The sequence below is a fragment of the Chelonoidis abingdonii genome, chromosome 4 (genome assembly GCF_003597395.2).
Source record: "Chelonoidis abingdonii isolate Lonesome George chromosome 4, CheloAbing_2.0, whole genome shotgun sequence".
Lineage (NCBI taxonomy): Eukaryota > Metazoa > Chordata > Testudines > Testudinidae > Chelonoidis > Chelonoidis abingdonii.
Window position 1 is genome coordinate 6,912,972 of NC_133772.1, and position 25,346 is coordinate 6,938,317.

General features: G+C 45.6%; 2 protein-coding genes across 5 annotated transcripts; both read right to left on the bottom strand.

Annotated features, from left to right (window-relative positions):
- Window positions 1-424: 424 nt before the first annotated feature.
- Window positions 425-8,331, bottom strand: LOC116822201 (FAM111 trypsin like peptidase A). 4 transcript variants are annotated; one of them, XR_012655870.1, is made up of 4 exons: window positions 7,917-8,266; window positions 7,124-7,227; window positions 2,872-5,076; window positions 425-2,762 (listed from the first exon to the last, which is right to left on the bottom strand). XR_012655870.1 is itself a non-coding variant. In XM_075065978.1 (3 exons), the coding sequence occupies exons 2-3, from the start codon at window positions 7,199-7,201 to the stop codon at window positions 3,175-3,177; spliced, it is 1,980 nt and encodes a 659-aa protein (XP_074922079.1). In that variant the 5' UTR covers window positions 7,202-7,227; window positions 7,917-8,331; the 3' UTR covers window positions 425-3,174. The 4 variants fall into 4 exon arrangements, 2 of the variants coding, with proteins under 2 accessions (XP_074922079.1, XP_074922081.1); XR_012655871.1 differs by having other exon boundaries at window positions 7,124-7,262; window positions 7,917-8,258; XM_075065978.1 differs by having other exon boundaries at window positions 425-5,076; window positions 7,917-8,331.
- Window positions 8,332-19,466: 11,135 nt separating this feature from the next.
- FAM111A (FAM111 trypsin like peptidase A) lies at window positions 19,467-25,212 on the bottom strand. Its single transcript, XM_032775832.2, has 2 exons — window positions 24,704-25,212; window positions 19,467-22,949 (listed from the first exon to the last, which is right to left on the bottom strand). The coding sequence occupies exons 1-2, from the start codon at window positions 24,788-24,790 to the stop codon at window positions 21,078-21,080; spliced, it is 1,959 nt and encodes a 652-aa protein (XP_032631723.1). The 5' UTR covers window positions 24,791-25,212; the 3' UTR covers window positions 19,467-21,077.
- Window positions 25,213-25,346: the final 134 nt, after the last annotated feature.

Genomic DNA, 25,346 nt, shown 5'->3' on the forward strand with positions numbered 1-25,346 from the left:
CGCTGGTAGGCAAGTTTTCACTGGCAAAGCCTTTTCATCCAGAGCTTTGCAGACCTATGACCCAATGGGGGATTTGCCTGGGGCACCAGGGTTAGAGTGCCATAGGCTGTAATCTCCCTGCAGCTGTGTTGCTCTCAAGGCTGGCTGAATACAGAGGGAGAAGAGCACCACCTACTGAAATGACACCGATTCCTACAGCACACTGATTTTCTCTGGAGACTTCTTATCCATGCGCTGAGCTGGCTTGGGTGCTGCTGACTGTAGGGGTCACAGCACAAGGTGATATCACTGGAGGCTTTTTGGACTCCGCAGCTTCTGACAACCCACCAAACTCCACTCCTGACCACTCCCCGCCCCCAATACACATACTAAATGGTAGAGGTTTCTTACTGGCTTTAATAAAAACTCAATGAACACATCAACATGAGAGATTTTTAAAAACATTTATTTAAAGATTGACAGCTTGCATAGCTATTGGTACATGAGCATCAATACACAGATATGAACAAATTTTATCCCATTAAGAATTTTTAAAAGACATTTTCAGATTCAACAGCCTTTATTTCCTTTATCTAGTGACTAACTTCATTTTAGAGGTTAAACAGATGAGTGATTCAGTTTTTTTACTTATGATCTTGATGCATTCTTTGTGTAAGTCTCAACTTGTCCAAACTTGCACTTTGCAGTTCATATGAGGTAGCATAAGGCTGCGACCTCCGGGTTGCCAGCAGTGTAATGCACTGTTTACTTTAAAATGACACAGGAGCAAGACCAAGAAGAGCAGGAAACTTCCCCCCTCCCCCAGGCATTGAGATAAAAAGGAATCTGTCAGGTTAAACTGAAGAAGGATGTGTCATTCTGTGGCCCAGTTTAAAGACAATATTTCAGTTATAAGTGTGCATGTCGTTCCCCGGATGTAGAGTTTGGTGCACCAACTCAAATTTCATGCAACTCCCAGTCTACAAGGCAGAAAAATCTCTTCCTCAGCCACACACACAAAACACTGATTGTTTAGATATAAAATTCAATCCAACTATAACGCATCACTTGGGGTTTTGGAAGAAAGAACAAACAGCAAAGAGGAACAGATTTCCTATAAAACCTGAGCATTAGTCCATCTAGTTCAGAATCCCAGTTCATCTGTGGCCAATGCTAGATGCTTAAGCAGAAGGCAAAAAGCACCCATAATGCACCTTGCCAACCAAGTAGTGTCAAACAAGAGGGAAATTCCTTCTCAGACCCACCATGGGTGATCATTTCACGCCCTGAAGCGCAAGGACTCGGACATCTGGATTTTATATATTGCCAGTGAGCTTGTAATGCTAGGGATAAATTACTAGTTATGCTGCTGATGAAGTAGTGTTAGTATGGAAGTGATGCTGCTAATGCCTGTGTTACTCCTTTGAACGTACTGAGGGTGAACTTGATGATTCCAGAATCCTGAGCAGACTCAGAGTCAGTTAAGTGCTAGTGCAGCTAATAAAAAGTGCAGCGACTTCCTCTCTCCTGACAAGTCTGATTCCTGAGTGTTTATTCCCAGTAGAGATGGAAAGCGAAAAGTCATTAGCCAAATGATAGACTACATGAGAAAGCAATGTGGAAATACTCTTAGTCCAGAGATCCATCACCTGTGAGTACCACAGGCAGAAGGAGAAAGGGTTAAAATGCCAGAGCTATAAAGCCTATAGTTACATGCATCTTTCATCCCTTCCAAACTGCTTTATATATTGTATATATAGGGATCACTTGCCTACTGCTAAAACACCGTTACTGCTAGGGACAATTTAACAGGGACAATACACCACACAATGTACAGGAAGAGATATGAAGAACTTTGACTGAAACTACAAGTTTTTCCTTCCTATTTGCTAAAATCTAATTATCAAGGACAGATTTTAGTTAGGATAGCCTGGCTAATATCCTTGTTTTTGCTCCAAAAATGTGCTGTAAAAGTGCAGCCTGCTTAAAGCTTTGGGTTTTGTTTTACACCTATTTAACTTCAATGACTGATTAACATTTTGGATAAAGGAAGATTCAAACACCCTCACTCTTTTAGTCAAGGAGAGTTAGCTCACAATGAAGCTCCATGAGACACAGCAGAGATCAAGACACACAAAGTAAGAACTTTCAAACCTTTTTGCCTCTTGGAGGTATTAGACAGCACAAGCACCGTTTAAAAAGTGGTTTGCAGTTCACCTTTCTATCTCGGTGAGTCAAATTAACCATGTCAGGGTAAACTTCTGATGCTGCTGTCCTGGGGTCTTTTCATTCTAATCAAGTAAAGCAACTGTTTTATTAGTTGCTTCCTCTCAACACACAAAGTTTCTACTCTCCATAAAACTTGTTTGCCAGATGGAACAGTTCTGTAAGGACTCAGCTGGTTTTGAGACCATGAGAAAGTTGCATCAGTTAAAACAAAGATGTGAAATGAAAGTGATTTAGTTTAAGTAGCGCAGATCTCTGTGTGAACTCATCAGTTTAATTTCACACCTTTAAACTGGTACAACTTTTTTGTGGAGACAAAACCTCAACATGAAACAAAAAACCCTGCAGTACGGTTTAATCCCTCCCTGATAGACTATGGCTTGGGTTAAGGCTTTATAACACTTATTTTCATGACTTAGTTTAAAAAATAAGACATGGACAAAATTTAAGAAATCGTATATTTTTGGATTAGATTTCTGGTTTAAAATTTCCCTAATTTGAAACTCTGACCCTGTTGCTTCATTACCAGAAACAAAGGTCTCCGAGTGAGATTCTTCCTGTGGGAGACAGAACATTGTATTTTAAAAAATTGCTTAATTACAGAATCCATTTTAACAGCCCACTAATTAGTTGCATCTCTTGGCAGTGAAGATGCATGTTACTCACCCCAAATGATGGAACAGGACCCATGAAGGTATGGGTCTCTTCTTACCACCACCACCTTCCAAGGTGCAAGTGATCATTCATGTGGATTAAGTGAAGCCAAGTCAGCTGAATGGGGATTTTATGGGTGGCTAAGTCCACAGGTCAATTTTGATGGGAACTGCCAAGCAAAAATAACTCAAATGACAAAGGTTATGGAACGCAGAGATAAAATTGTTCCAACAAACCGGCCATTGGGAGATGGTATTAGAAAAGCATTGCAAGGATTCAGCCAATGGGTCTCGGAGATGGAATTAAATCCACCACTTAGTCATCATTTTCCAAGTCACTGTCACTTTCCATTATCACATCATTAGTCTCAGCACTGAGGGCTCCCTCATGGTTATTATGGGGAACCTCTGTAGTGTCCTCAGAGCCACCAGTATGTCTCAGATGGCCTTCAAGCACAGACTTATACCACTCTGGATTCTTCTTTTTGATATCAGACAAAATGGCTTTTAACAACTGGCCCCACTCAACAATGCTGTGCTCCTGTTTACAGTAACGGTACAAATAGCCAGCGGTGTGCATGGCGATCAGGCGTCCAGACGCATCAAACACAGGTGAACCTGAGGAGCCACAGAAGAAACTGGTGTTATAGGTGACTATGTTAGGATTGGCAGTCACTTCCTGGAAGCTCCTTGGAGTGAACATGTGGATGCACGGGCTGGTTCTTCTCTCAGGGATGGTACCACAATTGGTACTGCTGTGGCCTTCCACCTGCCCTTTCTGGAGGCGTTCAATGCATCGCCACCCCCGCTCAAGTGGAGTTACTATAGAACACCCATCTGTGGACTTCTCCTTTCCGTCTGGGTGGCCAATAATATAAATCAGGCCGCTATATGGTGGTGAAGATATGTATTTTGCCAACCCATTTGGGAATTTAGAGCTCCTTTCCTTCAATTTCAAGATGGCGTAATCAAGAGCCTGGTCTGAGACTTCCAAACAAGGCTCTATGTAGAACCAATCATCTTCCTTAGGATGACTGTTTTCATAAGAGAAGGAAACCTTGACAGACTGACTAATTTCTGCCCAATGTTGCTCCTCAACTCCTGATCCTGCTACATCACTCACCACGTGATGACAGGTGAGGATGTACCCATCACATAACACAAAGCAAGTGGCACAGCCCCTCTTTCCGTTGTAGTCCCATTCTACATACCCTACTGAGTTGCTGAGTCCAGCAAGGAGTTTATGGACCCGAACCGGAGTGGAGTTCTTCGCCTCTTTACTAAAATTTTTTCTGTGCAATTCCAGCAGAGCTTTGACATGTTTGCCTGACTCTGTAACTTCCTCTTTAAAGAACTCTTCAATCAATTCACCTTGGTTCTTTAATTCAGGATACTGGGCCAGAACAGCTGGTTTAAACTGATAGAATGCTTCCCCCTGTCGCTCCCGAGTGGCCCCACCACACTGCTCATTCCTTGTCTTAACAGCACGCTCAGATACAACCTGCACCTCAAATGACTGATTGTCTAAGTCATCAACAGAATAGTGACTATAGTATAATCTTTCGCTGTTCTCCACTAGATACCACTCCTTTTCCTCCAAGAGGGGCAGAAACCGTCCATCCTTGCACAGAGCATTCTTGATGGTCTCCCCTTTCGGGGCAAAGACGCATATCTTGCAGCGCTCTTTTATAAACTCCTGACGCATTATTTTTTGAATTTGTGCCCCATCAGGCCCCTTCTTTCCAATGGGTGCAATATAAAATACAACACATTCAGTCCCTGTGCTGTCGAGTTGGCGGTATCCTTGCTCACCACCTCCCTGTTCTCCCTTCACTTTATAAAACTTCATTTCGAAGTGGGACTTCTGAGGCAGGCACTTCAGGGGCATTCCCAAGTTCACAAACCCCTTAATCTCCCTCTTCTCCTGCAGATGCATCTCCTTGCCCTGCTGCTTCTTGATGTGAGTCCGGATATCTTTCAGAGCCATCAGAGCCCTGTAAATACTGTCATTAGCTTTGCCTTTCACCACATACTCCACTCCATTTTTACCTAAGTTAATAGTGAATTTTCTGTCCTCACTGGCAATGGATTCAGGGTCTTGGGTTCCAGGTTTCTCAGTCGACATCGGCGCATTACCAATGTCTTTCAGAGCATTGGCACCAGTGTTGGATCTCATCCTTTTTGGCGTGGGGGGGTTTGAACCCTTCACATTCTGTTGCTGAACAACAACAACAAAAACAGTGTGAATAAACAACAGCTGCAGTTTCCCTTTTGTAGCCCTACGTCAGTGCTCTTCACTATTTTTGAAGTGAGGGCCACTTTGGCAAAAAACCTTCAGTGTGAGAGCCACATGGGGTGGGGCTGAGGGGTTCAGAGTGTGAGAGGTGGCCCAGGGTAGGGAAGATGGTGGCGTGCGGGGGTGAGTGCTGCTGGCTGGGGATGAGGGGTTCAGGGTGCAGGACAGGGCTCAGGGCTGGGGTAGAGGGTTGGGATGAGGGGGGCTAGGGCTCTGGCTGGGGGTTAGGGATCTGGGGTGCAGCCAGGGATGAGGAGTTTGGGGTGCAGGCAGGCTGCCCTGGGGCTGGGGCCAGAGGACTCCCCCCACCCTCTCCCTGCCAGCAGCAGCTAACTCCAGGAAAGGGGCCTCTCTCCCCCCTGCCTGCAGGCAACATGGAGCTCTGGGGGAAGGTGTCCTCTCTCCCCCCTGCCTGCAAGTGGCACGGGAGCTCCACCGAAAGGGGCCCTCTCTCCCCTCCGTTGACAGGCAACACGGGAGCTCCGGCCGGGGCCGAGGGAGAGGCCCAAAGCAGCCCTGCAAGCCTCAACTTGCTCCCCTCCCCAGTTCCCACCCACCCCCTATTTCTCTCCTCTCCTCTCCAGGTCCCTGCTCCATGGCCCTTTAGAGTTGCTGCACAGCTATTTATAGCCTGCTGTGCACCCACATAGCTTAGAGAATTTAGGACCCACACTTAGGGTCGATGGGAGCCACCAATGATTCGCAGGCCTTGCAATGAAGAACACTGCCGTATGTTATGTTAAATCAAAGCACCAAGGCTCACTACTGAGGTACATCACTGCAGGCTTTACTGGTCATGTCTGCACTGTGTGCATGTTCACACACCACTCCCATAAAGTCCTGTTGCACCAAGTATAAAATCTGGCATGGTTCCCCTAGTTCTGGTCAAGAACCCAGAGGTGATTATCCCAAAATATTGCACCTATTCCTGTTAACCCTAACTCAGCTCCCTTCCTAAAATCCAGAATTTTAATAGTAACATATAAAGAAAAGAAGATTAGAGAACAGCCGTGAACACTCCTTCCAAACATTCTGATTGGCAAAATTATCTCAGGTGCTCACTCATACACCAAATCCCACTAGCCCTTCTCCTAGCACTGTGGGATTGCCTGGGAGGACTGACTAATATAACTTTGCTGCAAACCCAGTAACTCTGTGTTGCACCCATTAACTAAACCATACCCAGGACCACCTTACCCCAAAGCAAGGTAAGAGCACTGTTTAGTGGATAGGGCCTGAAAGCAAAATAATACACCCCCACACATATGATGGCAGGTCATTTGAGGTGACGAGGACTCTATATTGAAACCAAACCCCAGACTAGTGCTTCAAGTGTGAAGTTGACAACAGTTAGACAGCTGGTGTGCTCATGTCACTGCCCAACATTCTGATTAATACTGTCTCATTGTTTCCTTGTGTTTCTGCCCTCTGTTCACACCTATTATCTTTTTTCTTATACTTAGCCTGTGAGGCAATATTCCCTAAACTGTGGAGGGCATATCCCGAGGGAAGCATGAAGAAACATTCAAGGGGACGCATGGTGGGACCCAGGCCAGCCACCACAGGGTGAGGTGGGGTCGGTAGGGGCAGGAGGGACGGAGCCCCACCCAGCTCCACTCTGCCCCTAGCCCAGCTCTGCTTTCATTCCCTCTCTGCCCCCCAGGCCAGCTCTACCTCTAGTCCCAGCTCCTCCCTCTTTCCCAGCTCTGCCTTCAGCCCAAGTTCCTCTGCTGAGCCAACCATGCAATAGTGGAGTGGGGTACAGACAGATTGCATTACGGGGGCATGACAGGAGAAGTTTGAGCACCACTGCTGTAACGGGTTTGGGATAGGAACTGTCTTACTATGTGTGCAGATAGCACCTATCACAGGAAGGTCCCGGCCCACGACTGGAGCTCCTATAAGCTACCATACTGCTAATAAAATAATAATACATCACATGAGGAAATCTGACTTAAGAGTGAATTACCGGAAAGGAATATGGGATGGTAGGTTTTTCGGGGGACCTGGCTGGACTCCTGCCGATGGGCGGCTTCCTGGCACTCATACTGGCTCAGAGGCGGGAATAAGAAACTGAGGAGTCAAGAGATTTCACTGTTAGGAGACAGCTGCGAAAGAGTACGGACAATCCCTATTCACATCCGATCTGCTTTGCCTTTCATCCTCACACCTCATCACCACCCCTAGATCCGTGACATGGGGCAGAGTGAGTTTGGAAACAGCGCACCACTGCGCACAGGCTTTTGGAAACACTGTCCCCTTTGGAAATCCCCATGGATCATCCCACCTGGCTGGGGCCCACAGGTCACACTCAGTACTGACCACACAACACTGTGGTGGAGCAGGCAGATACCACGGGGAAAGGGGAAGGGAGGAGCTGGCTAGGTGGGAGGGATTCTTTGTTTTCTCTGCAACAGAGATTTTTGATTCATTTACCCACTTGACCCTCCCTGAGGGGTCCTCCCCCACTGCTGGCTGCCCATGAAATCCAACCCTCCCGCATGGTGGCCCCCCTCCTCCTGGTCCCCACACTTCCCTCCCCTGCTCAGCCCCCCCCAGGGTCCTGGTCCCCACGGGATCCTTCCCTCTCCTGACCCCACAGGGTCCTGCCCTCCCTCCTGGTCCCCACAGGGTCCTACGCACCACAGGGTCCTGGTCCCCACGGGATCCACCCGCCTCCCAGCCTCCATCTCGGACCTGCCCCCAGGGTCCTGCCCCCTTCGTTCCCGGCCAGTCCCCCGGGGGCTGCTCGAGCCTCTCACCGGGTCTCGGCTGCGCAGCTCGGGAGGCCGCAGGACAGTCACACTGTTCCCGCCACGGGGCAGAGGCGCGATTCGCTGCAGATGCCGACGTCTCATTGGACGCTGGGAGGTGGCGAGGGAGAATCCACCTCGTCATTGGGCCTTGGCCCCGACGTCCTCGAAAGCTGATTGGCTGCCGGCTTTGCGGCGGATGCCAGGTGGCGGTGGGGCAGTTGGGGTTCGTTCAAGGAGCGCAGCCGAGGTGGGGAGAGAGGCTCGATCACCATGACAACCCCTTCGTGTCCCTGGCCCCGCCCCCGCACGGCGGGAAAGCGGCTGGAGAGTGTCCCACGTTCTGCACAGCTGCAGGCTAAAGCGGGCGGCGGGGGCGTGGAACTCCGGCCCGCAGGACCCGCCCCTCTGGCCGCGAGCCTCTGCCGGGGGGCGGGGTCAGCACAGGTTGGGGGAGGAGCCAGCGCCACGCCCCGGCCGCGCCTGGCCACGCCCCCCACTTCCCTCACAGTCGCGGGCCGTGGTTGTGGCCGGGCGGTCAGGCTCTGGCGCTGCCAGACCTGGTGATCCGGGGCGGAGGTTGCAGGGGGCGGTCAAGGGGCCCGGGCCCTGCTGCAGGGGACAGGGGCCGAGCAAGCCGGGCCCCCCCGCCGCCCCCAGCAGCCAAGCCCAGACAGGGAGCGAGCCCTGCCTGACTGAGCCCCCTTTCCCCCGCCCCACAGGTGTCGGCGGGTGGGGACCAGGGGGGATTAGATGGGGGGTTGGATAGGGGATGGGCATCCAGGGGGGATGGTCAGGGGCAGAGAGCAGGGGTGTTTGGATAGGATGTGGGTGTCAGGGGTGTGGAGCGGGGGGGGGGCTGGATAGGGGGCCAGGCCACGCCTCGCTGTTTAGGGAGGTATAGCCTCCCCCAGCCTTCCCTACCCGGCCCTCCATACAATTTCTGTATCTGATGTGGCCCTAGGGCCAAAAAGTTTGCCCACCCCTGCCTTAGGGAGGGGTGGCAGCGGCTGATCTGGAAATGGGCCCGTTAGAGTCACTTTTTATATTTTACTCTAGCTCTTGCGCTTTTTAACCCCCCCCCCATCCCTGTGCTCATTATTTCCCCCTCACAAATATCCTCCCCTTCAGCTGACCCCTGTGATCTACTACCAGTCTCCGTAGGGTGATCCCCTCGCTCTCAGAACCACATAGCCTGAGATTCTTCTGCATTACACCAGGGTATGTTGTGGGCACAGTGGTTTAACACACATCTTTACCATGGGAGCTTCTTGAGCTTGGTGATATCTCAATAACCTGAAGACCACTCAGGTTGCAATGAAAACAAGAACAAACTTTATTCACAGGGACTTTCTGGCACCCCTGCTCGGCTTCTCTTCCACATGACCCCCACTGGGGCAGGGCCTCTTCCTCTTCTGGGTTTCTAAAAGGAGCTACACCTCATAAGCAGACATTCCCAAATACTACAAGCTTGCCATCCTACCTACGTGGAGCTTAAGAACAAACCATATACCAGCTGGTTATGGATTGCCTTCTTGTGGCTTGATATCTCTGATGCTGCCATGACAGAGTGACTACTTTGTTATCCTAAAATTTAGATGCCACTTATGTTACCTACAAATTTGTCTAATTTAACAAAAGGGTAACAAGGTTGTGATCTGCCCTAAAGGAATTGCGAGGATATTACCAGGGGGCTTGTCTCTGACCTTCAGAAGGTTCCCCAGAGCAAGCTAGTCTTGCTAAACCTTGAAAGACACAAATACAGTCTCGCGCTCAAAGATGGACACATATGCAATAATTCTTTGAAAACAAAAGGATTATTTATTTAAAAGAAATAAGTGATTATGGTGTATTTAATAAAGCAAGAAAATACACAGAACATAGTAAAATGCAATAGAATTACATTTAAAGAACCATATAATTAAAGCGGTGCAAAAATAAGAGACTATATAGGATAGCTATCACATACAGGAAATACAGTAGTTTCATTAATGTGTATAAAGGTTCCACATACACAAAGGCTTTTAGTCTTAGGCCAGGTCTACACTGCGACTTTAAATCGGTTTAATGGCCGATATACCGATTTAACGCTGTATCCGTTCACACGACGTCGTCATTAATATCGAGTTAAACGGCTCCTTAAATCGATTTCGGAAACCTACCAAACGAGAGGAGTAGCCTAAATTCGATAAGTGAATAACTCGGATTAGGGGTCAATTGACGGAAACTACGTTATGGCCCCCGGGCGGCATACCAGAGTGCAGCACTGAACCGCTCTGGACAGCAAATCTGAACTCGGATGCAGCGGGCCAGGAAACAGGTAAAAGCCCCGCGAAACTTTTGAATTACATTCCTGCCTTGCCTCAGCGTGAGCTCCTGATCAGCACGGCGGCATGCAGTTTGAAATCGCAAAAAGAGCTCCAGCAAGACCGTACGGAGATACATAGGTTTCTGAATTCGCATGTTATAGGGAGACAAATCCGTTGTATGCAGCTCCGTTCAGACAGAAATGCCAAATGCGTTTGAAATAAAAAACTCCAGGATACACAGCGCTGTGTGACAAGCGTAACGGGAAGCCAGAGACTCAAATGGGAACGCTCAATGAAGGGCAGGGAGGGGGTACTGGAGGACCTCCAGCTATCCCACAGTCCACAGCAGTCTTGAAAATTATTTGCATCTGCTGAGCTGCCAATGTTCCTGAGGCTGATTCAAAACACAGTGGCTCTGGCCGTGTTTCAGTGGAACAGCTCTCAGTTTATTTCCCTCACTCTACGCACCCACGTGAAAAAAAAAAGGGAAGAATTGCTGTGCTATGGCGTTTTGCCTAAATGCCTCCGCGAAAAAGGCGCCAATGGCTGTCTGCTGCTTCACAAAGGGAGGGGTGAGCTGTACCACAGCACCACCCGGGGCAGGTGTTTCTGCCCCATCAGGCCACTGGTGCTCTCACACGGAGAGTAGAACTATGGGATAAGCTGAGGAACACTACCCACAGTGCACCGCTCCTTGAGAAATCGATGGTAAGCTTTGGACCATGGACGCAAACAATCGATTTCGGGATCCCACTGTGGACGCGCTAAACCGATTTTATTAGATCTGTTTTGTAATATCGGTTTAAGCTAATTCGAAATAATCGTGCAGTGTAGACGTACCCTTAGTGTTACAATCTAGTCCCGTACTTAAAACAACGTAATATGCACAGTCTCTATATACACAAGCATGAGAAACCGTCCCTGTCCCATTAGAAGCCATACGCCAGAAGACAATGGCCTGTGTCCTAGAGCTCTACAGTGAGTACATAATGTTCCCATGCTGATTTGGTGACATTTTAACACTCACTCTGTACAGATGTGTATGACCCCACACCAAAGCAGCAGAGAATCAATTTCTGTTCCTCTCCATGTCAACCCCTTCCCAACAATTTCCCAGTGACTAATTTTAAAGCAGCACTAAGCCCCACCTGAAATTACATGTTTATAAGCTTCTTCATTTGAAATAACTGAAAACACTTACTACTTTCTCCCATGGTGTTACAATGAACGAGGCAATGTGAATGTGTGAACTCTCTCTAACGGAGGGAATCAGAAGTTTTGTACTTGTCATATACCCTGTACTGCTCAAGATTTTCCTTCAGCCCAGGTGAGTAAGCTAGCTCAGTTTTTAGGGCATGAGCATTGTTCTATCTCCACTGCCTCCCTGAGCTCTGTCCTTGCTCCATATGTACAGCACAGTGGTGACAAATGTTACAAGGGCATGAAAATTAGCAATAGCCACTTGCCTTGCCCTATCTGTACCAGTAAGTGGCACTAACACTCACTGCATTTGTTGCACTGTCCTGTGACTTGATTTCCTTTTCCCCTTTCATATCAGGTCTTTAAGCTTCCCATGTGAATGAGAACTGGAGCTTTGCTGGCAATGGCTTATCCTGAGATACAGCCAACATTGCAGTCAGCACCACTGGTTCCAAAGGGGTCTCCTTCTGATGGGGTGATGGAAAGGTGCAGTCAGATTCTGGGGGTTCAGCTGGCTATCTTTACAGAACAGCACCAAAGGGACTAAGACTGAAACTATATATTTTGGCAAATACACTATTCGAAAAATTTTGCCCAGCTCTGCCTCCAACAATGACAAGACAGCTACAGTCTCCAACCAGCTCTAGAGATAAGCAAATCACCTAGTCATGCAAGCACCTACTTTGTTAGGATGCTGCTACTGAAAGACAGGGCCTATACGCCACTGAGAGGTGGCAGGAGTTCCATGCAGTCTGAATAACAGAGGTGAAGAGAACACAGGGCAGTGATGGCCAACTTTTTCTGTGGGGCGGGCGCCAGACGACTAGCCGCCGAGGAGCATGGTCGCTGGACAAGCAGCCGTCGAAATGCGGCAACGTCATACAATGCGGCAGCGTCATCAAGAGGCGGCAGCGCTTCTTGACATGGCTGCTTTTCAGTGGCTGCTTGTCTGGCAGCCAGTAGGCGGGCGCCCATAGATGCCCTGGCGGGCGCCATGGCACCCACAAGCACTGCGTTGGGGACCCCTGACACGGGGAGAGGCAAAAACAGCTCTCTTTGGGCTCACCTGGGAGGGGAATTTGCCAGTATCCCTTTGTTAGAGATAACAATGTTGATGAATTTGGTGTTCCATGACCAGAGGAGCAAGTCCCTGAGTTGGGACACAAGGAAAGCATTAGAGAGCAAAAGCACAGTTCCCTGCAGGAAGTGAATGGACCTGCCGATTTGGGAACTAAACTTTTCAAGACTTTTTTCTCGTCTCTTTGCTTTAATATTGCTCTTTACTGCTGTTCTCCGTCTCCTGGATTTTTCCCCAGTATCCTAAAAGTTGTGAGTTCCACTTGCATCCATGGCTCTGTTTGGATGCAGTGGGCTAGGAGAACCCTCTCTAGTAAAGAGTACGCATCACCAAAGGCCCCTCGTTAACTTCAGAGCTTGCCTTGACAGAGGGAAAGGTCCAGGACACACACAATGAAAGAAAGTGCCTACCCAAACAGCTTACACCCTAAATAGACAAGACAGAAGATGGGAGGGGAAAGAAGCACAGGGAGGGAAGTGACTCACCTCACAGCAGGTCAGTAGCAAAGCCAAGGAACAGAACCCATGTTTCCTGCCTCCCAGTGTCCTATCCACTGGACTGCACGGTCTCTCAACATTAAAGATTGCTTCTGCCCACTTCCCTTCTCCAACCCAGAAACAGTTGGTAAATACAATGGGATTGTTTATTTTCTCCCCTTCATGTAAAGAATATTCAGCATAATGAAGACATCAGTATGAAATATTTTTTAAAATGTACTTAAATTGGCAGGATACAGATCTAAGTACACATGCTCGTATTTGGTACACACAGCAGTATATATACACACACATCTGTAGTACATGGGCATCAGCACAAAAAACAAGAAAAAATTACCAGTTTATTTTCTCCCAAGTTTAATTTTTTTTTAGTTTATATTTTGGAGGGGCATGGTCAGGTTCAAAAATATTTAAAAACACCACTTTCCTTTCTCAGATTGATTTTTAAAGCTTTATAAGGTTGTGCTAGTATTCACTTCTGACTTTGGTATATTGTTAGCGTTTGTCTCAACTTAAGAAATGAAAATAATTTAGCCAATTTCATTTAATTCTCATGCCTCAGCCCAAGGCTGCAATGTTTGGATTGCAAAGAGGACAATGTTTTAAAAGTTTCACAGATTTCAGAGTATAAAGCCAGAAGGTCATTAGATTATTTAGTCTGACCTCTTGTATATCACAGGCTATTAGATTTCACCCAGATACCCTTATATTAAGCACAATGACTTTAGTCTGATCAAAGTATTTCAGTCACTTGGGAGACTAAAGCTGTTTTGTGCTATAGGCAGAAAACAAAAGAGACCGCCAATGCCCAGGCCCCTGCAATGGCAGGGAATTGATTAGTTGAGATATTCCCAGATGATCCCAGCAGGTGACCCACATCCCACACTGCAGAGGAAGGCAAAAAACCCCAAGGCTGCTGCAAATTTGACCTGGGGAAAAATTCCTTCCCAACCCCAAGTCTGGTGATCAGTTAGACCCTGAGCATGGGCAAGACACACCAGCCAGGCATCTAAGAAAGAGGATTCTACAACCTTAGAGCATTGAGCACACTGAAATTAAAGGCAAAATGAGTGAAACTCCCCTACCCTTCCTCACTTCAAGACCAAGTTCTAAGAGAAGCTTAACCTGACTGTCTCTTTAATAGAAATGTGTCATTTCTGAGCCTAATTTAAAGCTAATTTTTTAGTTACAGGTGTGTCATCCCCTGTACAGAGCGTGATGTCCTGGTTCTCACTTCATGCAGCTCCTCATTTGAAAGCCAGAGCAAACTCACTAGGCACACAAAATACTGATCCGTTCATTATTTAGGAAATCTATCTACATATAACTATGCCTCTTCGTTTTCAGTTTAAAACTATTTTTACCAAAAGTGTCCCAGGTTTTACAAAAAGTATTATTCAGTTGTTTTCTGATTTTCACCCTAAATTTGTATCATTCAAATATATAAAAAAATAACTTGTTTTATTAGGAAAATACAATACATTGCATGAGATATACATATTAGGATAATACATTAGTCTGTGTGCATATGCAAAGCAGCCCATTGAAGTAGTGCTATGTATTAGTGTAGAAGATACAGACAACAAACAGACAGGCACGCACAAAAGCTCTGAAGTGCGTGTGCATCTGAACATACTGATGAATCTCACATATACATTTCAAGCTGTTAGGTAATGGTTTAAAGATTTGACACTAAAATGGGAAGAAAACAAAAATATATCAGAATATGCTTCAGAACACAGGGAAGTCTTTGAAAGTTTAAAAACAAAAACAGGGGACAAGGATGAAGCTGAGTGTATGCACTGCAAATGGTGTGGCCCAAATAATAAATGTAAATATTTGTAGGCTAATTGTTCTAAGTCTACAGCAGTAAACTGTTTATTCACATGAAACCCAGAGGAGGCATTGTGTTTTGAGTTCAGTTTTAGTTCTGCAGCAAACCACACTGATGAACAGAATTCAAAGCATTAATCTACTGAATACTTTTCTCCTGGCTTTCCATTCACCAAAAATAAACCTGATATTTACCTAGAAAAATTAATAATTTTTGCAGTGATTTTCACCTGCTCTTCTTGTTGTGGTAATAAACGCTGATAAATTCCTGGGAAAAATAAAATAAAATAAAAACTGAAGGGCCCTACATACAACATATTCCAAGCTCAGGTTATGGGAGTACAACTGCAATACGGAACAGACCCCGTATCAAACTCAGAGCACTGGTCTGTGTGATCCAAAATGCCCTCTTCAGCAACGGCCAACTCTGCATGCTTCAAAGCAAGGTGAAAAGTTCCCACAATACACCGGCTCAATTGTGCAACAAATGGGGGGAATTCATTCCTGCTTTCCCATGGATGCTCATCTTATGCCTTGAAGCAAAGAGGTGGATACAACAGGATTTTATATATAGTCACTAAATGTTCCTGTGGGTATCAAATTGCTTGTTTGGGGATAATTATGCTAATGATAAAGTAACGCTAGTACAGAAGTGACTATTGATGTCATATCGGTTATTCCAATGCTTATGTTATGCCTCTGAGCAAGCCCATGCTGAACTAGAGGTTTCTAGATGCTCGAGCAGACTCAGACTGAACGAGTGCTAATGCAGTTAACCAAAAGCGCTGTCCCTTCGGAGAACTGATCAATCAGCACATGGCATATTTCAGTAAAGACTGAAAGCTAAAAACCAATAGCCAAATGATACATTAAGAAACAAAAGAGGGAAAAAACTGCCCTTTTACTTGGAAACTCTTTACTTCCCAAGATCCCTGAGCACTACAGCAAAAAAAGGGAGGTGGAAGAGCCAGAGCACTATAGATTATTCTTAGATAACCCCTGCTCAAAGAATCAGAATTTAGCCTATAAAATCATAATGGCCTGCGTTAGACATCTTTCTTTCCTCCTAAAGAGTTCCAAAGTGCTTTACAAGTCATGTATATAGGAATCATTTGCCCACCACTGAGGCAGTTATTACTAATGCAAGAGGGTTCAGAGAAGAGCCACCAGAATGATTAAAGGATTAGAAAACATGCCTTATACTGAGACTCAAGGAGCTCAATGTATTTAGCTTAACGCAGAGAAGGTTAAGGGGTGATTTGATCACAATCTATAAATACATGGCACAAGGAACAAGTGTTTGATAACAAGCTCTTTGATCGAACAGACAAACGTTTAGCAAGATCCATTGGCTGGAAGTTGAAGCTAGAAAAATTCAAATGGGAACCAAGGCACCAATTTTTAAGTGAGGTCAATTCACCATTGGAACAATTTATCAAGGCTAGTGCAACTGATTGGGGTCTTGGTTTCATATTTCTTCCAGAAAACAGCACCTCTGTCAGCACAGAGCCCCTATCTCAAGGGCAGTGAATGGGCTCAGAAGTAAGAGAGCCACTCAACTCACCTACATTACTACCAGCTGCACAGGGAGAATCATAGAATATCAGGGTTGGAAGGGACCTCAGGAGGTCATCTAGTCCAACCCCCTGCTCAAAGCAGGACCAATTCCCAACTAAATCATCCCAGCCAGGGCTTTGTCAAGCCTGACCTTAAAAACCTCTAAGGAAGGAGATTCCACCACCTCCCTAGGTAACCCATTCTAGTGCTTCACCACTCTGAGTGAAAAAGTTTTTCCTAAAATCCAACCTAGACCTCCCCCACTACAACTTGAGACCCTTACTCCTTGTTCTGTCATTGGGTACATCATGTCTAAGTACTAGCCTAAACTGGCTCTCCTTAGAATCTGAGATCTGATCAATGCTAAGATGGTTCATCTGCAACCACTGAAAATGAACAAGTCAGTCCATTTAGCATTTGCCCCGTCACAACTTGTTATAGTTAAGGAGGTAACATTACAACCCTGTTTTTACTCGCTCATAAGTTACTAAAAAGTCTCAAATTTCCTCATGCTTTGTCTCTGCTCAAAAGAGAGTGATGAGAGAAAGTTTAAGGAAAAAATCTTTGTTGTTCTAGTCATATGAAGGTAAAGGGTCTTTTCCCTCACTGGAAAAATAGATATCTAGACTAACTACACAAAAAAGCATATAGACTTGATTCTTAGCACATAAATAGTCCTTGTTGAAATGAACATATATGACTAAATCTGAAAAAAGCAATTAAGTGACTCATAGGTGTTAAGGCAGACGGGACCATTATGATAATCTGGTAGGATCTCCTGCATACCTCAGGCCAGAGTATGAGTTTGGTCCTGTACTGATCATTTGTACCATGTCTGATCAATATGCAACATTCAGATCTTGTGGCCTTCACATCTATGAATCACAGAAATGTAAGGCTGGAAAGAATCTTGAGAGATCATTAAGCGCAGTCCCCTGCGCTGAGGCAGGACCAAGTAAAGCTAGACCATCCCTGACAGGTGTTTGTCCAACCTGTTTTTAAAAACCTGCAATGACAGATTCCACAACCTCCCTTGGTAACCTAGTCCAGAACTGAACTATCCTTATAATTGGAAAGTTTTCCTTAATGTCAAACCTCAGTCGCCCTTGCTGAAGATTAAGCCCATTACTTTTTGTCCTACCTTCAATGGACATGGAGAACAATTCATCACCATCCTCTTTATAACAGTCCTTTGAAGACTGTTACCAGGTCTCCTCTCAGTCTTCTTTTCTCAAGATTAAACACACCTACTTTTTTTTTTTAAACCCTTCCTCATAGGTCAGGTTTTCTAAACCTTTTATCATTTCTGTTGTTCTCTTCCTCAATTTATCACATTTTTATTAAAGTGTGGCATCCAGAATTGGACACAGTACTCCAGCAAGCACAGCATGAAGTGCTATTGATTGGCAAATTTAGAGATGGGTTGCACATACATGTCACAAGTGTGAACTTTAGTGCAGGCTAATATGTGACTGTTAGCTCTGAGAAGCCGGCACAGTAGAAAGATTCATTTAATTTCAAGAGATTCATGTCAGTATTATGCATTTTTCCCAGCATCTCAGATTCTAGGTACATTTAATTTTCCATTCATGTAGTTGGCTTTACTTAAAGGGTGACGCTAAATACTTATAAAAATGTATATCCATCACTCCAGATCCAAGCCCGCTGAATCTCTAACCCACCAACCCTCCATCCCTAACACCCACATCAAGAGACAGACTTTGCAGCAAGACCAAAACAATTAACAAGTCCAAGCTCTGATGGAGCAAATGGAGGACTGAATTCCCAAAAGCAAGGCGCCTTCATGGAAACCTTTTAAACTGAGTAGGGAGAGGAGCTCAAGCTAGAGTCAATCTTTCAACCTCAGATGCAGCAGTGGCAATCCCTTGGGTAACTTGGTCCCATACCATTTAGGGCTTTATAGGTTACAATCAACGTGATGCACAGCCATAGAAGTTTTAAGTTACGGTTGTTACAATTTAACTATTACTATGACTATCCTTCTATTAAGTTATTACTGTAGTGCCTAGAGGCCCCAACCAGGCCAGGATTTCTACATACACATAGTAAAAGACAGACCTTGCCCAAAGAGCTTACAGTCTAAAATGACAAGACAGACAAAGGGTGGGAGAAAGGATCCAGTTTTAGCAACAGGAACTGAGGCTTAGCCCTGGTCTGCACTACAGGGTTAGGTCAAATTTAGCCAAGTTAGGTTGATTTAAAAATCACTGCGTCCACACAACCAGCCCCGTTCCATCGACCTAAAGGGCTCTTAAAATCGACTTCTGTACTCTTCCCCAACAAGGGGAATAGTGCTAAAATCCACCTTGCTGGGTCGAATTGGGGTAGCGTGGACACAAATCGATGGTATTGGCCTCCGAGAGCTATCCCAGAGTGCTCCATTGTGACAGCTCTGGACAGCACTTTGAACTCCAATGCACTAGCCAGGTACACAGGAAAAGCCCCAGGAACTTTTCAATTTCATTTCCCGTTTGGTCAGCGTGGTCAGGTGACCATGCAGCCTCCCCCGAATCATAGAGCATAGAATGTGTCTACGCTCCCCCTATCATCTCCATCCGTGAGGTTATCACAGATTAGAAGGCAAAAAAAAAAAATGCACTCACAATGACATGTTTTCCGAGCTCATGCAGTCCTCCCGCACTGACAGGGCACAGCTTAATGCATGGAGGCATTCAGTGGCAGAGGCCAGGAAAGAATTAATTAAGCGCAAGGAGAGGCTGATGCTGAGCTAATGGGGGAGCAAATGGACATGATGAAGCATTTGCTGGAGCTGCAGGAAAGCCAACAAGAGCACAGACACCCGCTGCATCCACTGTATAACCTCCTACCCTCCTCCCATGTTCCATAGCCTCCTCACCAGTCCCCAAGAATGCAGCGGGGGGGAGGCTCCAGCACCCAGCCACTTCACTCCAGAGGATGGCCAAGCAACAGAAGGCTGTCATTCAAACAGTTTGATTTTTAGTGTGGCTACAATAAGCAATGTGGCCTTGTCCTTCCCTCCTCCCCCACCCAACCTGGGCTCTCTCTCTCTCTTTTTTTTTTTTAATAAAGAAAGAATGCATGGTTTCAAAACAATAGTTACTTTATTTTGAAGGGGGAGGGTGGTTGGCTTACAGGGAATTAAAATCAACAAAGGGGGCAGGTTTGCATCAAGGAGAAACACACACAACTGTCACACCGAAGCCTGGCCAGTCATTAAACTGGTTTTCAAAGCCTCTGATGCTACCCTTGATAACAGAACGTCAATGATTGCATTGGCTACTTGGATCACAGCAGCCCCCACAGTAGACTTGCCCATAACAGCAGCGGTGACGGTGAGCTGAGCAGGCTCCATGCTTGCCGTGGTATGGTGTCTGCACAGGTAACCCAGGAAAAAAGATGCAAAACGATTGTCTGCCGTTGCTTTCACGGAGGGCGGGGCGACTGACGACATGTACCCAAAACCACCTGTGACAATGTTTTTGCCCCATCAGGCATTGGGAGCTTAACGCAGAATTCCAATGGGCAGCGGAGACTGCAGGAACTGTGGGATAGCTACCCACAGTGCACTGCTCCATAAGCTGATGCTAGCCACAGTAGTGAAGAAGCACTCTGCCGACTTCATGGGCTTAGTGGGGACATATGTAATCAACTGTAAGAAATTGATTTCTAAACATCGGCTTCTATAAAATCGACCAAATTTTAAAGTGAAGACATACCCATAGAGAGATTAAGTGACATGCCGAAGGCCACTTTGGAAGTATATGACATTGCTGGGAATTGAACCCAGATCTTCTGGCTTTCTGCACATTTCAAGGGTACCAGATCACTTGCATATTTCAAGCAGAGTGCAATTAATAGTGGCAACTGTACAGAACTTACAACAACTCCCAATGGTTTCAGTAGAAGTGTTTCTCTCACTTCCACCCAGCCCCCCTTTTTAAAGAGAGAAAGGGAAATTAAATACCAAAGGCCACATTAATGCAATAATGAAGTTAAAAATCAGTCAGACAAGGCAAAAAATGAAGGCTTCTACAATAGCGTTACCTCTGCCATACTGCATATATGCAGTATTTTTTTCTTCAGAGCTCCATTCCCAGTAACTTCAAAAAAAAGTAGGCCCTCTGTGGCCACTATTTAATGTAATTTTTATCTGTTCAATGAATAACAAAATACACATCTTGCACAAGGGGCAGAGGGACAAGTTAAGGTTGTGGAATCCTTTGACCGTTTTCAAACAGTGCTAATTTAATGTGGCATTAAAGTAGCTTTTGTATTTTTAAAAAACCGTACAGAATATTTGTATGTATTACATATTTATATAATTTGTCTTTATATTTATATTTATTATCATTATATTTTAATAATGGTTGATATTTGTAAAACCACTCCTTCCTCTAGCTCAGCCTAAGTCCAAAGATTATGCATTTCTTATGAAAGAATCCCACACTCAAGGTACTGACCCCATCACACTAACCACCTTTCATTAAAAATAAAAAGTTATTTCAAGGTTTGTCACTAGGCATTTCAATAAAAATAATGAAAGCAGACAGGGATATAACTAGATTGCAGTTGATAGGAAATCATCAACCAAAGAAAGTTCATGTCAGGAATAATGGCGACTTCAAAGCATGGAGATCAACATGAAGGGTGAAATGCACTGAGTGCGTTCGGGAGGCTCTCAAAGTTGGAGATTTTATTCCAAGTTCTCCATTTCTATGTCATTGGTGTAAGCACTGGTGAAATCCTCATGCTCACCAGGACAAGACCTAGCATCTTCCCCAAGGGAGGGGAGCTCAAACTCATACCAGGCTTTATACTTCTTTTTAATTGCTGCAAGGATGGCCACCATGGAAAAGCCAAACTCAACAATACTGTGCAGCTGCTTATTCTTTTCATATTTATAACCAGCGGTGTGCATGGCCACCAGCTGGCCATCTGCATTGAACACCGGTGAGCCAGAAGACCCGAAGAAGAAGCTGGTGTCATAGGTGACTACATTGGGATTGTTGATCACCTCCTGGAAACTTCTTTGGGTGAACATGTGAATGCACTGCCTGTCCTCTGAGCCACAACTGACACTGTTGCACACCTTCTGACCACGCTGGATACGACAATGGCACTCCCGTTTCCGCTCAAATACAGGGACCACAGTACAGCCATCTGCAGATTTCGCTTGCCCATCCGGGTGGCCAATTATATAGATTAGACCATTAAATGGCAATGGTTGAGAAAATCGCACTAGGCCTGCTGGTAATGAGCTTCTATCTCCTTCCAGTTTCAGGACAGCAAAATCAAGATTCTTGTCAGATATTTCAAACCAAGGAGCTAGCGAAAACCAGCTGTTTTCCTTTGGGTATTTATCTTCATAAGAGAAAGTCACACGGGCAGAGCGACTGATTATCGACGCCCAGTCCTTCTCCTCCACTCCTTTACCAACAATATGCCCTACCACATGATGACAGGTGAGTATGTACTTATCATGCAAGATAAAACAAGTGGCAGAGCCATTATTTCCATTATTGGCCCACTCTATAAACCCCACAGAGTCACTGAGAACACCAAGGCGTTTGTGCACCTTAATAAGAATGGAGTTCTTAGTCTCCTTCCCAAAGTTCTCCCTGTACAGTTTGAACACAGCACGTTTCGATTTCCCTTCCTCCCAGGCTTTTGCAAAGGCTTTTGCAAAGAGCTCGTCAATGACTGTACTTTGTTTCTTCAAGTCAGGATACAGGTCCAGGATAATATGTTTAAAGTAATGGTAAGTCTTCCCCTGCCCCTCCTCGGAGGCCATGCAGGATTGGTCATTCCTTGAACAATCCCTGGCCTTGAAAGGTTGCTTAGTTTTAACCACCACCTCAAATGACCTGTTAGCTAGATTATCAACACAGTGATCGCTAGTTCTGCACTTTCCGTTCTCCACCAACTTCCACTCTTTTTCCTCCAGGCAAGAATGAAACCGGCCATCTTTGCATAAGGCATCCTTGATGGTCTCCCCTTCTGGAGCAAAGACACACAACTTGCTCAGGTCTTTAACAAGCTGCCGGCACCAAAGAATTCTGTATCGAGCATTGTTCTCCAATCTACTGCCAGAAGAGAAGATGTAAAATATTACGCATTTCTTTCCCTTGCTCTCAAACTGACGGTATCCCACCACGCCTTCTTTTGGATTCCTATTCACTTTGTAAAATTTCATTTCAAAGTGGGAATTCTCAGGAACATACTGGAGAGGCATCCCTAAGTTAACATACCCCTCAATCCCTTTTTTCCCCAGTAGGTGTATCTCTTTGCCCTTCTCTTTGTCCACCCGAGCATGGATGTCTGCTTGCGCCATCAGGGCTTTGTAGATGCTGTCATGGGTTTTGCCGATCACCACATGATCCTTGCCACCATCACCCAAGTTGACCGTAAATTCTTGCTCCTCTTCAGTGGATTTCTTACTGATTAAGAGGCTCTCTCTTGTCTGTCTCTTACTGGTGTCACCCAGAGGAGGTGTACTGTTCACAGATCTCTTCCTTTTGGGAGGTGGGTTTTTCAAGGGAGAGTTTTGCTTATTCTTCTCATTGGGCTAAACAAAACAGAGCAAAAATAACTGAAATAGCACCTTTTTGTGGGTATACCTGGTAAGGGCTCCATCCCAAAACTGTTGATCAAATAGCCCTCTGCCCAGCCACATGGAGATACAGGTTCCTCACCCCACCACCACCTAGGAGCAGCTGGGAGAAGGAACCATGAGAGCCTCATGTGTCCCCGTGACAGCACTTTTAAAAATAACAGGGAGTTGGATAATGGCAGCATTTGAACCTGGTAAGAGAAACTGGGGATAAATGGGGAACTGTTAAGTTTTTCCATCTTTTCACAGACAGCACTGGGGCAGTGCATGTGTGTATCTACAGTTATATCCCTTTTCAAACCTTGCCCACACTACAGCTAAGTTGTGTTTTGAGCAGTGGTCCCCAAACTGTGGGATGCACCCTCCCTAGGGGGCACAGAGGAACATTTGGGGAGGCACAGCAGTGCCAGACCTGGCCCAGACCCCACCAGCGGGGGTAAGGGAGAAAGTGCCACCCATCCCAGCTCTGCCTCTGGCCTCTGCCCAGCCCTCATTCCCTTTCAGCCCCATCCCCAGTTCCTGCCCCCAGCCCAAGCTCCTTTGCTGAACCAACTGTGCAGTAAAAAGGGGGGATTCCATTACTGGTAAGGGGGGGGGGGGCAACCAGAAGAGTTTGGGCACTACTGGTTTTGAGTTTAAGCCAGCCCAGGCTCAAGGAATCCTCAAATATGGCTGTAGACATAGATTCTTGTGTGAGAAGTATTGTGCAATATATGGAGTTGGGGAGCCACAGAACATGCTGAGGCAGGGAAAGAGACAAAAAGTATAAGCAGAAATAGAGTAACATCCAAGGTTGTTGAAAAGCTAGCACTGAGCACGGAAAGACTCCAGCATTCAACTGCTCTTCCCTGTGCTGCTGGGACCGCCTCACTGCAGTGGAAAATAAATCGGGCATCCAAGAATCAAAGTACAGTTTGAGAACCACCTCAGTTCTTAAAGAACTCAGTTTTAATGATGACCTGGAGAGGAAGTTTAGAAAAATGGACTTTTGTTTTGCTTCCTTAGGATTCACAAAGGCAGCCTGATTAGAAAAATAAAAAATGTAGTTTGTTCTTTCCTGGAAGGAATACTGAGACTCTTACAACATGTGTATTTCTATTGCTCATATCTTAGGTGAAAAAACAAGGCTTCTTTTATCCAAAATGTCAGTTATTTAAGTTAAGAACTGACAACAATAAAGGAAGAAATTTTTAGAACCCCTTTGTATTAATTACTTTTCTTTCATTCTCCTGGCTCTTGTGATGTTCTACTTTTTCTAGTTTTCCAGTCACCACAAAGTTTTCCAACATCAACTGGATCTGAATTTATAACATAAAATAAAACAGAAAAAAAATCTTGGGAAAAACCCTTCAGGCTTTCTTTATCATTTATAAATGCACAAATTCATTTCTTCTTTTGCAATTTACTTAACAGTGCTTATGTACAAAAGAAAGCTGGAATAGCAGAGGTGCAGGTGGTTAGGACTATGACAAGTGTCTTATGGGTGGAGGGGGAGAGTTACACCTCCTACTGAAGGATCCAGTATACACCAGTGTTGGAAAGAGAATACTGGGCTAGAAAGACCACTAGTGTGATCCAGTGTAGTATTTCCTATATTCTGTGCGTGCATATTTGAGGAAGGGTAGCTGGTATACCAATCCCTCTTGTTGTACAGTTACTGGAGGTTGGGATGGAGTAGCGCTGCTTAGAATAAGTCAATATTAATATACCGTAAAATATTTCTGGATATTTCCATAGTTGCCTGATTTTTCCTTCTGGGAGAGCTTCTTCCCAACAGCTTGCTTTTTGGGTCCCATATTGACTCAAAGCAGATGTAACTGAGAACATGTAAAAGACAGTTTTCAGCGTCTGGAGATAGCCAAGTGAGAAGGCACGCTATAAAGGACAGCACAGGGTACGTGTCTTTCTGTTGTGTTGCCACCTCACACTATTACCACTATTCTTTTGATATTTGGTACTGAAAGCATGAAAATGTGATGCCCTTTCAGGGTCCCTTCCAGCTCCATGAGATAGATATAGCTCCCGATGTTTTCTATTTCAGTCTGGTCTTCGGGATGGAGGCCACTCCTGTCGCACAGCCACAGTACAGAGCCCAGGCCCCGAACTATGTGACAAAATGTGTGTTTCACCTCTGCACCTTTCTGCAAGGCTCTAGCACCCCGACTGGGGGTAGGTAAGGGCCCCCTGGTCTCTACAGGCCCCCTACACATAGGGGCAGGCTACCTGGCATTACCCCCATGTTGTTCGCGTGACAAGCTGTCAAACTATACCAACATTTTCCCCAACTCCCCCCCTTCCCCAACTCCCCCTTTCTCTCCCTCCCATTCCCCAGCTCCCCCTGCTCTCCCTCCC

Excerpts from the sequence above, each read along its gene's own strand:
- LOC116822201 (XM_075065978.1), bottom strand. The coding sequence starts at position 7,201 with ATGAGTGCCAGGAAGCCGCCCATCGGCAGGAGTCCAGCCAGGTCCCCC. Across the intron at positions 5,077-7,123 it reads CCATCCCATATTCCTTTCCG|CAACAGAATGTGAAGGGTTC; the intron begins GTAATTCACTCT and ends GTTGTTGTTCAG.
- FAM111A (XM_032775832.2), bottom strand. The coding sequence starts at position 24,790 with ATGGGACCCAAAAAGCAAGCTGTTGGGAAGAAGCTCTCCCAGAAGGAA. Across the intron at positions 22,950-24,703 it reads ATATCCAGAAATATTTTACG|CCCAATGAGAAGAATAAGCA; the intron begins GTATATTAATAT and ends TGTTTTGTTTAG.